Source organism: Onychostruthus taczanowskii, unplaced genomic scaffold (assembly GCF_017590055.1).
Source record: "Onychostruthus taczanowskii isolate IOZ18803 unplaced genomic scaffold, ASM1759005v1 scaffold20, whole genome shotgun sequence".
In the NCBI taxonomy this organism is placed as follows: Eukaryota; Metazoa; Chordata; class Aves; order Passeriformes; family Passeridae; genus Onychostruthus; species Onychostruthus taczanowskii.
Window position 1 is genome coordinate 12648514 of NW_024499240.1, and position 12633 is coordinate 12661146.

At 40.4% G+C, this 12633-nt stretch overlaps 1 protein-coding gene across 2 annotated transcripts in view; it reads left to right on the plus strand.

Moving 5' to 3' along the window:
- The window catches only part of HECW2 (HECT, C2 and WW domain containing E3 ubiquitin protein ligase 2), a 147053-nt gene that overhangs the window by 86821 nt on the left and 47599 nt on the right, over window positions 1-12633 (plus strand). For both annotated transcript variants that reach the window (XM_041403229.1, XM_041403228.1), the window contains exons 7-12: window positions 2248-2390; window positions 5174-5274; window positions 5841-7184; window positions 8452-8547; window positions 10932-11082; window positions 11448-11551. In XM_041403229.1, coding sequence (XP_041259163.1) covers window positions 2248-2390; window positions 5174-5274; window positions 5841-7184; window positions 8452-8547; window positions 10932-11082; window positions 11448-11551 — 1939 coding nt within the window. The remainder of the gene's footprint in view (window positions 1-2247; window positions 2391-5173; window positions 5275-5840; window positions 7185-8451; window positions 8548-10931; window positions 11083-11447; window positions 11552-12633) is intronic.

The window sequence follows — 12633 nt, forward strand, 5'->3', positions numbered from 1 at the left end:
GAACTCACTTAGCCACCCTGTAGATTTCTTCAAACTGCAAAAATAAATTAATTAAAATTGGATTATATGTTATGAGAAGACTCTTTAAGAGAAGTTAAGCTACATGAACATTTATGCTCAGTGATTGCAACAACTGTTCATTTGGAAATGGTGTTTTTGTGTTGTGTAGCAGGTGACAAATTTCCAGTTTTGTCTGGCTAAGGGGATGCTCTTTGATGTAGCCCCTGCAAGCTACACCTTGCAGGAAGAAAAACCCAGGAAGGTGTCAGAGCAGCACTCAGCAAGGGGGGTAAACAGGAGTCTAGCAGAAGCCAGTTTGCCAAACGTGTTTGTATTGGTTAAACTGTGCACATCCCATGGAAGGAAATCAGTCCCACAACTGTCATTGAATGCAGGAGAGCCAAGTCTGTGCTTTTGAAGATAAATGTTTATGTGGCAAAGTGAAACTGATGACACACATCCAGAGGCCTTTCAGAACTAGCAAGCCTGTACTGTGGTGAATGTTAATGTATTCTTTGGGAAGATGAAAATTAAGTAGGCTTTGGGAAATGTTTCCACAAATCATAAAGCAAGCAAGCAGTAAAGCAGAACTGAGCAGGGCCAGCATTAGCACTACCCTGGGATGCTTGGTTGTGGGAAAGACTGTAGATGTGAATAGTCCTAAAATCTTTTAAAAAATACAAAGTTCGCATCTCTACACTGACTCTTCAGCTTTCAGTCTGTCTGTTTGTCCATCTATCCAGAAGCTAGAAAGAAAATTTACTCTTTTTATTCTCCCCATTTTTGTCCTCCTCCAGTTCTCCTTGGCTTTGAAGCTTATTAGAAAAGAGATAATGTTCACTGGTGCACACATTGTATTAGCTTGCTTTAGCTGCTGGATCTTCCCTTTAGCAATGCTCTGACAACAGCAGTTATGATCCCATGACGTATTCTGTCCTAGTGGTGCAGGATTGATCCTGTTTTACACCTAATACTTTCTGCAAAGTAATTTGCAATATTACAGCAAACTGAGTGTGACACATTTTTAAGTTCTGTTTATCAGAGGAACCCAGTTGTGACAGTTGCTCAGCATGAGGAAGGTATTTTATTCCTGACCCAGTTTAATTGGTTTTTTTGCAGAGTTTATCTGATGCCTACAGCTGAAGTGAAGAGCTGTTTCTCCTATTGTTCATTGTTCAATATATCTTTGGCTACCTAACCAATACATGTGTATTAGGCATTGTGCACTGGTCGTTTGCTGAGAGGTCATAAAGGTGGCAGATAGTAAAAGAATAACCAGATGACGTTGTTTTTTCTGAGTAGGTTATGCCATGCTTTGCTAGCTTATTTGGAATGTTGTAAAATCTAGATGAATTTTTGGTTCTTAAACTTGTTTTCCTAAGGGAATTTATCATCACACTATATGTATATGTGTGTGTCTGCCAACGTGCTTGCTTAACATTTGCTCTGTACCACTTTTGAATCTTTTAGCCATCTTTGGGCAGACTTGACAGAGAACTACAGGTCTAAGAGATGAAGTACTCACAAAATGCATGAAAATGAAAGCTGAAAAGAGTAACTGTGTTAATGTTCCCATGTAGGGAAAGGTGGAAAAATTATTTTACCAGACATTAAGAAATCTTCTGTAAAGTAGCACCATATTGTTTAAAGACCCCAAGTGCTGGAAAAGGTCCTCTTGGAGTTTGCTGGGAAGATTTGTCAATGTTGGGGCAAAACTCCACAGAAAATTCTCCTTCTCTAGTAGTGCTGCTCCTGAATGTACTGTATACACATTGCCCTTTTGACTTCCTGTCAGGCATACAAAACATGAATGCCAGGCATGGTTTTGGAGGAAAATTCTTCTGAGCACAGCCTGGAGTGAGACACTTACTTCCTTCCTCCTGCATGGACCTGACAGGGTACAGCCAGGATTTCTTCTCTTTTTGCTTTCCCCTATGCAAATAGAAGCAAGCAGTAGGATACATGGCGTTCTACTTTCTGACATAGACACTGAAAGTGCTTTTATTCAGTGGAGTTTCTTACTGAGCAATTCTTTTCAAGGAACTGTGAAAGGGAATGGGGAAGAGTAAAAAGCTAGTTACATATGCAACAATTCTTTAATAAATGATGTTGACATTATTTTGCCATGTGAAAACTGCTGTCATCAGTCATTACTTTTGAAGTTCACTGCACATTAATAGTAATTAAGTACATTCTTTCTGAATAAAGGTGTATTGATATGGTGTCAAATATGTTCTTTCCTTCCAGAAATATTCTTTTGTTGCACTTCTAACAGATGTCCTGGAAATTGAGGTTAAAGACAAATTTGCCAAGAGTCGTCCGATCATCAAGCGCTTCCTTGGGAAGTTAACCATACCCGTTCAGAGACTTTTGGAGAGACATGCAATTGGGTAAATGAATACATTCTTAATGCTAACTTGTGTTCAGCAGGAGGACTCAGCCTCTAGGATACTGAGAACAAAGAACAGCTTTTCTGGCTTACTGGTACAGACCACCAAATTTTTACTACATCTGTACTAAGAAATACATTGTAATTTTAATAGCTTTATGGATTGACTGGAAAATGGCAATGTTTCTAGCCCTGTCCTGAATACATGTACCCACATTTGTGTTGATGTGTGTCTTTTTCTTTCAGCTAATTTCTTTACATAAAAAATGCTGTTCACAAGAAATGTTACCCTCTGGCTAGCTAGTAAAGAAGCAAGGCATTTTCATAGTGTTACGTGGTTGTGTGCAAATTATTAGAACAAGCAGGTATAATTGACTGACTTCTTGTACAGCTGCAGTCTTTTTAATTGTCAGTTCACTAACCAGACATGTAGTATACCTTCAGTGAATTGGCCAGAACTGCAAGGCTTCTAGTGTGCTTCAGAGTGCTTCTAGTACTACACAATTAAAATTGCCTGTTGTTATGAGTAGCTCAGTGATGGGACTCAAAATTCACCTGTTGTGCATGCCATTTTTAAAGGCCCTGCCTCAAAGTTTGATAAGTTAGTGTCTTCATTGACTTTAAAAAGCCACAGGATTAGGCCCATGAGGAATCATGGTGAAATTAAATGCATATTTTCTGCTTTAAAGCTTAAGGGCATGGCAGTGTCATCACACTTATACAAACTGGCCTCCTTTTCCACAGATACTCCCCTGAAAGTAACAAGTTGTATAGGGGGAGAAAATCAAATTCAATTTGAGAACAGTTTTCAGCTTTACGTTTTCAAAGTGTTGTCTACACTGCTAAGTAAAGGAAGAATAAAGTAAGAGTAGCTTGAGATTTTGATAATACCTTCTGACACAGAATTTATTAAAAACATTTTTTTAAAAAGCCTGTCCATTTGTCTTGTAGTGGTATCCAAGAACAGTACAGGTATATACACAATACAACTTTTCTAAGAAGTGCCTCACATTGAGCTTCAACATACTGTGCTTGGTTGAACAAGCAGCTTTTTCTAATAAATTTGCACACTCCTGTACATTCAGAAATAACACCATGATCCAGGCTGGTTTTAAAACCTAGTGCAGGGTGTGCATTTCCTTGCTAAACAGCAAAATGTTTTTCTGCTCTGGGATTCCTAGTGCTGTGATTTGTGGAAATCACCAGTTTGCTGTGTTCATCAGTTCTCACCTCTGTTTTTTCAAACCATTAATCTGGAAGACATTTCTCTTTTCTTCTCTGAATTTCAGTTATGTATATTTGATATATCAAATATTTTTAGGAAAGGAGAGGCAGTATAAGAAATATGTATTAAGAATATGGGTATTTGGTTGGTTTACATTTGTTAGAACTGACATTAAATCTTTTGCCTCTTCTTCCGTAGTATACCTGTCCATTTTCAGTTTTTGTGTAAAGACAGACAATATTTGACCAAAGATTTTGCAAAGTAAGCTAGTGTTTAATGTAGATGTGAAGTAGAAATGTACTAAATACACAATTATGACTGCTAATGCTCTTGAATTTTTTTTTGTCAAGCAAGTATAACACCATCATTTTGGTGATGTCAATGATGATTCTTAAGGAATGAAAAGATGAAATCCAGAGCCAGCCACTTCTGGATAAATTCTACCCCAGTTTTAGCTGTAGTCAGAGCTCACAAGTTTGTGTAATGAAACGACCAGGGGCTTTTAATTTTCTGGAAACATGATAAGTGAGCATGAGAATCATCTAGAACTGATTCAGCTGAATACAGAGAAGGCATTATTCATGACATGGCTTCCTCTATTCTTGAATGGCTTGGAGTAATATAAAACTTATGTAAAAACTGGAAACCTCAGATGTCTAATGGATGACTTGCACTTGGAGTACAGAGTGAGGAATCTGTGACAGGTCCTGGAAAAGCTGCTGCAGAGATCTGGTATCCTGTGGGCTGTAGAGCAGCTTGGAGAAGGGAGGCTGCTTGTCCACTGAGGGCTTTTTTTTCCCCCTAAAAGTTTATGCAAACTGTTGCAGCTTATTTCAGTAATAGCTGCATTTGTTTTATTTTACAGTAGGAGTGCTCCAAGTAAAGGAGAGGTGTTATACCAGTATCAAGTTCTTCGTATAAATAACAATAATTTCCTGTGGAGGTCTTTAGGAGCTCCCTCTTCTTCTTGCAGCTGTCCCAGCTGTGCTGAGGGGATCTGGGGCTGTGATTTCGGGCTGTACCTTAATAAAAATGTACAGCCTGGGATCTGATCCAAAGTCTCAAGCTGACACAAGTGTCTAATCTAGTCTGAGCCCCACTGAATTCAGTAACTCTTAAGAACGTATTTAAAGATTAATTCAAGCATTAATAGCTTTTCTACTATGTAGAAGTGCTTCGTTGAATGTGAAAAATGTTTTACTATGTTTTGCACATAGTAAAAACCACAAGGGGGCAGAAGGGTTTTGTTAATTATAAAACACTGTGTTGGGGATAGGAGGAGGTTAGGAGAGAGGGATCTTTGTAGTTTGATTTCTTTAGAATTTACATGTAGGGTTGTATAGGAATTGGTGGGGCACAATCTGTATTTGGAATTGATCAAACATAGTTTTTTAGGCTGCTTTATCCGTTACCAAAAGGTATTTTACACCATTGTTGGTGTTTGTGCTTTTCCATGCAAACCGTAGTATGTAGCCGATTTTAAGACCATAATAGGAATTAAATACTGAAAACATGAAGCCAGCAAAAATTTTAAAAATCCCATATTTTTGATTTTGCAGAGACCAGGTTCTCAGCTATAATCTTGGCAGAAGGCTCCCAGCTGATCATGTTAGTGGGTATCTCCAATTCAAAGTGGAAATCACATCTTCTGTTCATGAAGGTGAGAATTTGTCAATTATTTGGATCTCCAGATAGTTGTATGGAGAGAGTTTCTTTGTATTTCCATGTCTAGGCTTTCCTGTTGTTGAGGACATAATATACTTTCTCATTTGTATTTAGTCCCCCTACTACAGGTTTTTTCTATTAGGATTCAAAATTTAGATATGGCAGGTGCTGCCTTGGAGATGGCAGTTCCAGAACCACCAACACTTAGCATATTGTTTTTGATTTTCTTGGATAGATTCTAAATGAATCTGCTTATGATTCTCATGCTATGCTTGGCAATGCTCTGTTTTTTGCAAGCAAAATGGTAATAATTTAAAGTCATACTGCGCACCTCTTAATTTTTCTATATCCTACAAAACAGTGTATAGACTTATACAGAGACAGTTCTGTAACTGCTGTTCCAACACTGTAGATGCCTCTGTTACTTTGACTGAAGTTTCTTCCCTTAGTTTTCTGATTGAAGCAAGTGTCTTCAAGAATGTGTATTTTTATATAATTTAAGTAGAATAAACTATGTGTTCTTGCTGCTCTGTGTTTCACCTTCAGTCTTTCTGTCTGCAGATGCTTCCCCAGAAACAGTTGGGACTTTGCTAGGAACCAACTCTGTAAATGGAGACTTGGGGAGCCCCTCTGATGATGAGGACATGCCAGCCGGACATCACGATACATCCACGGTGTGTTCCAATGGCCCAGTCTTTGAGGAATCTTCTGGAGACACAATCCTGAGACATTCTTTAAGGACTAGTAGGACTCTGGAGACAGACCAGGATGAGCTGACCTCTGGTGGTTCAAGATCATCCCCTCCCAGAGGTCGCCAGGACTCACTAAATGACTATCTCGATGCAATAGAACACAATAACCATCCCAGGCCAGGGACATCTGCCTGTGGTGACCGTCCACGAGGAGCCTCCCCAAAACTGAGGAGTAGCTTCCCTACTGACACAAGACTTAATGCTATGCTTCACATTGACTCGGATGAAGAGGAGCACGAGCTGCATCAAGACCTGGGTTTTCCATCTTCTTTGGAAGATGATGGTGGTTTAGTAATGCTAAATGGTGCTACCAGAAACGTTGAAAGAAATGAAGTGAGTTCCTCATCAGATCAGGTAATGCCGGGTCCTGCCGAGAGTGAAAGGGTTTCGGCCTCTGATGCTCCTTTGCCATCAGCTGATGACCAGCAAGATTCTCCCGCAGAGCTTCCACCTGCAGAGGAAGGCAGCGAAAGCCTGCAGGGCTCTCAGGCTGAAGGCGCAGCAGAGCAGGCTGGCAGCGAGTCCTCTGCCCCTCCGGAGGCAGAGCAGCCTCCCGGCAGTGCAGACTCGGCAGCTGCTGAAGCTGCAGGTGGGAGCAGAAGGGGCGTCAGCGAAACGGAGTCCATTGACCAAGGCTCGGAGCCTTCGCAGCTGTCGTCAGAGACGGAGCAGAGCGACCCGGCTCGCACCGAGAGCGTCAGCGAGGCCAGCACCCGGCCCGAGGGCGAGAGCGACGCCGAGGGCGCCGACAGCTCCTGCAACGAGAGCGCGACGGTGCGGCGCTCCTCCGTGGAGATGCGCTGCTCCTCCTGCGAGAGCGCCAGGTTTCCCGAGACTCCAGCCTTCTCTCCCCAGGAGGAGGAGGAGGAGGAGGGAGCCTGTGCCCCCGAGGCAGCTGCGGCGGAGCCGGGTGCCGAGGCGCAGGAGCCTGCGAGCGCCGCTGGTTCCCTGCCCGCGGTGCAGTTACCTCGGGAGGAGGCGCAGGAGGCTGAGGCGGGGGAACTGCAAGAGCAAGAGGAAGCAGAAGAAATCTGGCAAAGAAGAAGAAGCCTGCAGGCAGCAGCTGCCCAGAGCCAGTCTCAGGATGAAGAAGCTGAGGGAGCGCAGGCAGCTTGTGAGGGTGCCACAGCGCAGCTTGAAGGAGCTACTGGAGGTAACACCTGCGGGAGGCACTTTCTGGAGTGACCTTTCTGCACCTGAAAACAAAGATCGATAATTTCTCAATTTCGTTATCTTTCAGGATTTTTTTGTTGTTGCTTTGAATTTATTTCTTTCTTCAAGAGACTCTTGGGGTTTTTTGGTTTAATGAAAAATCCAAACCTGAAATATCCAAAATGTGTTTACTTTAAAATTGCATGTATTTTAGTTCTTGAGGGAGTAGTGAGGAGGATGAAGAGAAGGAAAGAATTCCACAGTATTACCCTATTCACTAATGAAAATGGTAATGAGGGACAAAACTCCCCAAAAGTATGAAATGCGAAATAGAATTTCTATTGTGCTCTTTTCTTTTAGATGTTTTATATTAGCATTAAAACACAAGGGTAATAAAAAGAAAGGGGAAAGGAAAAATAACCATATTTTGTCAACTTCAGGTTCTTTATTTTCCTTTTCCCAATTCCTTCTCTGTACAGATGGATCCTAGCACACTGCAGCCTTGGCAAGAGAGAAATGTCGTACCTAAGTTAACACTGTAAAACGCTTATTGATTTTTAAATTATTTTAACAGTTGAGAATTTTCTGTCTCGCTAAAATCACTGAAAGTAGAAATGTGTCCCTAATGAATTGTTTCCAAGCAACTTTAATAATGGAATCTGTTCAGTTTTGTCAGGGCCTGAAGTGTATCCAGTCAAGTGGGTTTCCAAATGCATCTTTTTCGTAACATACCAAGAACTATATAAAAGCAGTAATTTCCTTTATCATAAACAGGTTGTTGACTGGAAATAATAATTTTGGTGTTTATTTCAAATACTGTCAGTATTTTACAGCATTTTCTAGACATTTGGGATGCTCTTTATTAGGTGTCAGGTTGCATCAAGCTTTGCAGATCAGTTTGGCTGCAGCAAGGAGGGACAATGGACAGTTCCACCTCCCACTCTTAAGGTTTCTGAGGCCAGGTGGAGCTTTGTCCTGGGATATGGCTCAGGCACAGGTTGTTTCCATGCCCTGACTTTGGCTGCTCACGGAGGGATGCAGCACATCCCAGAGGTGATGTTTCCAGGACTAGGACATCCAGAGGATCACTTGCCTAGAACTGTTAGCATAACTTATTTTGACCCCAAGAAAAGATGACTGTTAGATATATCCTGAAATATCATAGTCCTGCAGAAGCTTTAACACAGCTTGCTCAGTATAGAGGCAACTCTAGGGCTTCCCCACACTGACTGAAAAAAGAAATATGTGTGTGTGTGTTTTGATTCCAGGTTCTCCTGCCAATGGCCATCAGCCCTTGAGGTCCCTGCCTTCGGTGCGTCAGGACGTTAGCCGGTACCAGAGAGTGGACGAGGCCCTGCCACCAAGTGAGCTTCTCCATACTTTAACTGGGGAATAAGCTGCCTGTGGCTCTTCACTGAGGGTTCATTACATTTCCGTTTTTGGATGTTAGAACTGAGAATGAGCAGCTGAGAAGTTGGAAGTGAGGAGTGATGATGGTTGGGTCGGTGCTGTTGCTGTGATAGTTACACCTGGTGCACACAGACTTGCTGAGTGTCACTCATGCAGAGACAGTGCTGCCTTTCCTGTGCGCAGGGGCAGGGAGATGAGGTGATGGTGCTTGTGAGGCACTGTGAGCTGTCAAGCACTCTGAAATCTCTGAAAGCTGCTTGTGTGGTAATGATTTACAAAGGAATATACATCTTCCATATCTGCAGATTAACTTACAGGTGTCTGTGCTTTCCTTGCATTTTTCAAGGCAGAGTGAAGATTTTATATTAAAATAAACCTGGACATTAAGCAACAGTTAGATGAGCCTTAATGAACAAATGAATTGTAATTTCTCTAATGCATATGAAAAATACATTGCTCTCAATTACTGAATTCATTAATGTGCTTAAACTTTGAGAAGTGAAAATCTATTCTGTATTAAGTATTCAAAGAAAAGACCCCCTCCCCCCCAAAGAAAAGCTACACAACTCATTAAAAATTGCTTTAAAACAAAAATGAAAAAAAAAAAAAATTCAGACCCACTGAAGTCTGTGGCAAAGCTCTGTTGCTTTAAAGGAGTCAGGAATTAAGATATTTACTGTAAAATGAACAGATCCCTATTTCCCAGTATGGTATGGGACTTTGCTCTGTAACTAGAGCAAGTAACTGGAAGGAGCTTGATAGCAGAACACGGATAGAACTGAGGTGCAAAGCCAGGATGATGATATGGTTGTGCTCCCTTGCTGGTTATGTTATAATCAGATTAATCCTGTGTGCAGATCTTCGAGTTAATTAACTGCTGCCCTGTTATACCAGTTCTACATTTTACCAAACTGTGCCTGGGAGACAAGTATTTCAGAAATGCACAGAAATAGCTGGTCCAGTTCTGTGGTTTCGGAAGAAAACTATACACTACAATAACTACTTGGAAAAACTGGTGAAATATTAGTGGGAAAAGCTTTGGCTGTGTAGTATTTTAACATTTTTGCCATTTGCTGTGTTTCTGAATAGTCATGCATGTCATGGTGCATGTACACATCACCCCTTTACAGTCATAGCCCAATACAATCTCTGTGTAAATAAATCATTTGCTAATATAAAGTCTACTAATCATTGCCTACATCCAGTTTTTTTAGTTCAAACCTCTGCTTGCAGATATGTGAGATTTAATATTTTAATACTGAAAAATTAGAGAAAATATTAAGAATATGATTTTGAGCTGTAAACTGTAGTTTCTTTTTAATTTGGATTATATTCAATTTGTTGTTTCACCAAAATTTGAAAGTAAGGAAGAAAAATCTGTGTATTTCTTTCAGTCTTGTGATAGGTCAAGTTAAAGAACAAGAGAAAGAATTTAAATATTTATCTTTTATTTCTGCCTATTATGTGCAACAATTATGTTGTTGTGCTCCAGTTCCTACATTCCTTGGAAAAAAATTAACAGAGCTTGACCATGAAACCTTGATGAATGACAGTTTTGCAATAGCTTCAGCGAGCTATTTGTAACACATTTGACTAAGTGATTTGATGGAATATAGCCTTATATAGGAACACAGCAGAAGACAGCCTTGTCAACCACAATACTGATGCACATGCTTTACTTTGGAAGCCATTGCCCAAGTGTTTAAAATTAAATGCAGGATAAAATTTTAAATGTATTTAAAATTAAATGCAGGATAAAATGTTTTTTCTCTGCAAGAGCATGTCACAGAAATGGTGACCGTGTCAGAAGTGGGCATAAAGATGACAAGAAAAATCCCAATTTATTATGCAGTGGTTTGGGGCTTGACAATTAAGCAGGATAATGAATTCACAAATGTGAACTGTTTGAAGGATTTTTGGATTTTTTTTGTTGTTTGGGTTTTTTTTTTCCCAATGAACAGTTCTGTTCTTCCTGGAATACTTGTTTACAAACTGGTTTAAAAACTTGAGTGTTTTTATTTTGTTATCAGATACTACTTTCACTTAGACTTGCAATATAGACAGTCTCATCTAGACACCTGCTGATCTCTCAAAGACTGTTTTTCAACTGATGTGCTAAATGGTTTGCATGTTTTCTGTAGCTGCAGGTGTCTAAGAATCAGGCATGTCTGTTTCTGTATAGTTGTATATTTTTTATATACACAGGTATATGTCTATGTTGTAGTAGCAATTATTATTATAGAGACAATAGATGGGTTTATAAAAGTGACAGAGCTCAAACAAATCAATGAATAAGCCCCAAGCCCTCCATAGCTGACAGGATTTTATTGCTCCTTAGACTGGGAGGCTCGAATTGACAGCCACGGACGCATTTTTTACGTGGACCACGTGAACAGGACAACAACATGGCAGCGACCCACAGCTCCCCCAGCCCCACAGATTCTGCAGAGGTCCAACTCCATACAGCAGATGGAGCAGCTGAACCGCCGGTAAGAGTCACCCTTGGTGCTTGTGAGCTTTGTGTGCTTGCACAACTGCATTCACCATTGCAAGACTGAGTGTGGAGACAAGGCCACGGCTGCTCCCACTGCTGACTTTAGGTGGTTATTTTTGTGTGGCTCTTGCTTTTAGTTTGCATGCTGGACTTTTGTGTTCCACCTGTGATCTTAAGCTATGTGACCAAAAATAATACATCTGATGATGGTTGTCAGAAATTCAAAAGGCTATTAATGCAGAAATCAGAGGTCAATATATATTAACCTATATGGCAGAAAATATGGGCAGGCTCCCTCGGAGCCAGAATTGGGTCATAGTTACCATATACTATATGTAAAGTCCAGTTTTCCAATCCTAGGTACCAGAGCATCCGAAGAACAATGACAAATGACAGGCCTGAAGAGCACACAAATGCCGTGGATGGAGCTGCAGAGGAAGCTGAATTTCACCATTCTAATTCAGGTTAAAAAAAATTAATTTTTTGCCTCTTCTCCAAAGAAGGGAGCACTTATCTCGTAGAGAGTACATAAGGCGAACCCTAACTTCTTCCTCTGAAGGTCTGTGTGTAAATGAAGCCATTTGTTTTCAATGCTGTCTAGTTTTGAAGGTTATGACTCAGCCTGCTCAATATTCTGAAGAGAAGATTGTGAAATTCAGAGCACTTTTCTGTCAGTACCAGACTGGTTTAGAGAGCAGGAGACTTGCAGTGAAAAAAATGTAAAATTTCATGGTCTGGCTTACAAATATTTTGACTTTGCTAATGAAGTTTGAAATAGTAGAATGTAGAACTAAAAGGGCTTCAGGCAGTCATTTGACTACATCTCTAGATAGATTGGATGAGCTGTTCCTAGGCCATGCTTGCCAAATGTTGTCTCATGAGTTCTTATATTCTCCGCTTGAGGGACATTCTTTAACTTTTATAGACAGTCTACTCATTATTTTTCTTATAACATACCCTTAAATCCATTGCTTCCTAGTCTTTCCTCGTGACTTCTGGGTTTAGGTCTCAAATTAGTTTTTTGGCCTACTCAGGATTGTTTTGAGTTGGTCTTCAGCTTTTAAGGAAAATTTCAGAAAATCAAATAAAGCTATGACTTTGCTGTACTGAAGAGGTTGTGGAAGTGTCTTACATAAAACACTCCTTGTACGTTACTGCAGAAGGTTTTGTTTTGTTTTGGTTTTTGTTTGTTTGTTTGTTTTCAATAGTTTGACACTAACCAGTGTCCTTGATCTGCTAAAATCAAGTCCTGATCCTTGTGTGCATAACCTTGGCACTTTCATCTGGTCTTTGTGACTTGATTATCCCTACCTGCACACAGATCTTTATACTTTTCTGATGTGCCCCTGTGGTTTTGAATCTTGTCCATTCTGCTGTCCAAGTACTGCAGAATCTCCTAATTGGTGCAAGTTTTGTCTTCCCTATCCAGTCATTAGTAGAAATAATGAGTAGGACCAGAGACAGAGAGATCTTAGTAAAACATCTTGGTGTACTCTTACAGCATTATCCCATTCCTTCTGAGAACTCCTTCAGACCTCTGAAAGAG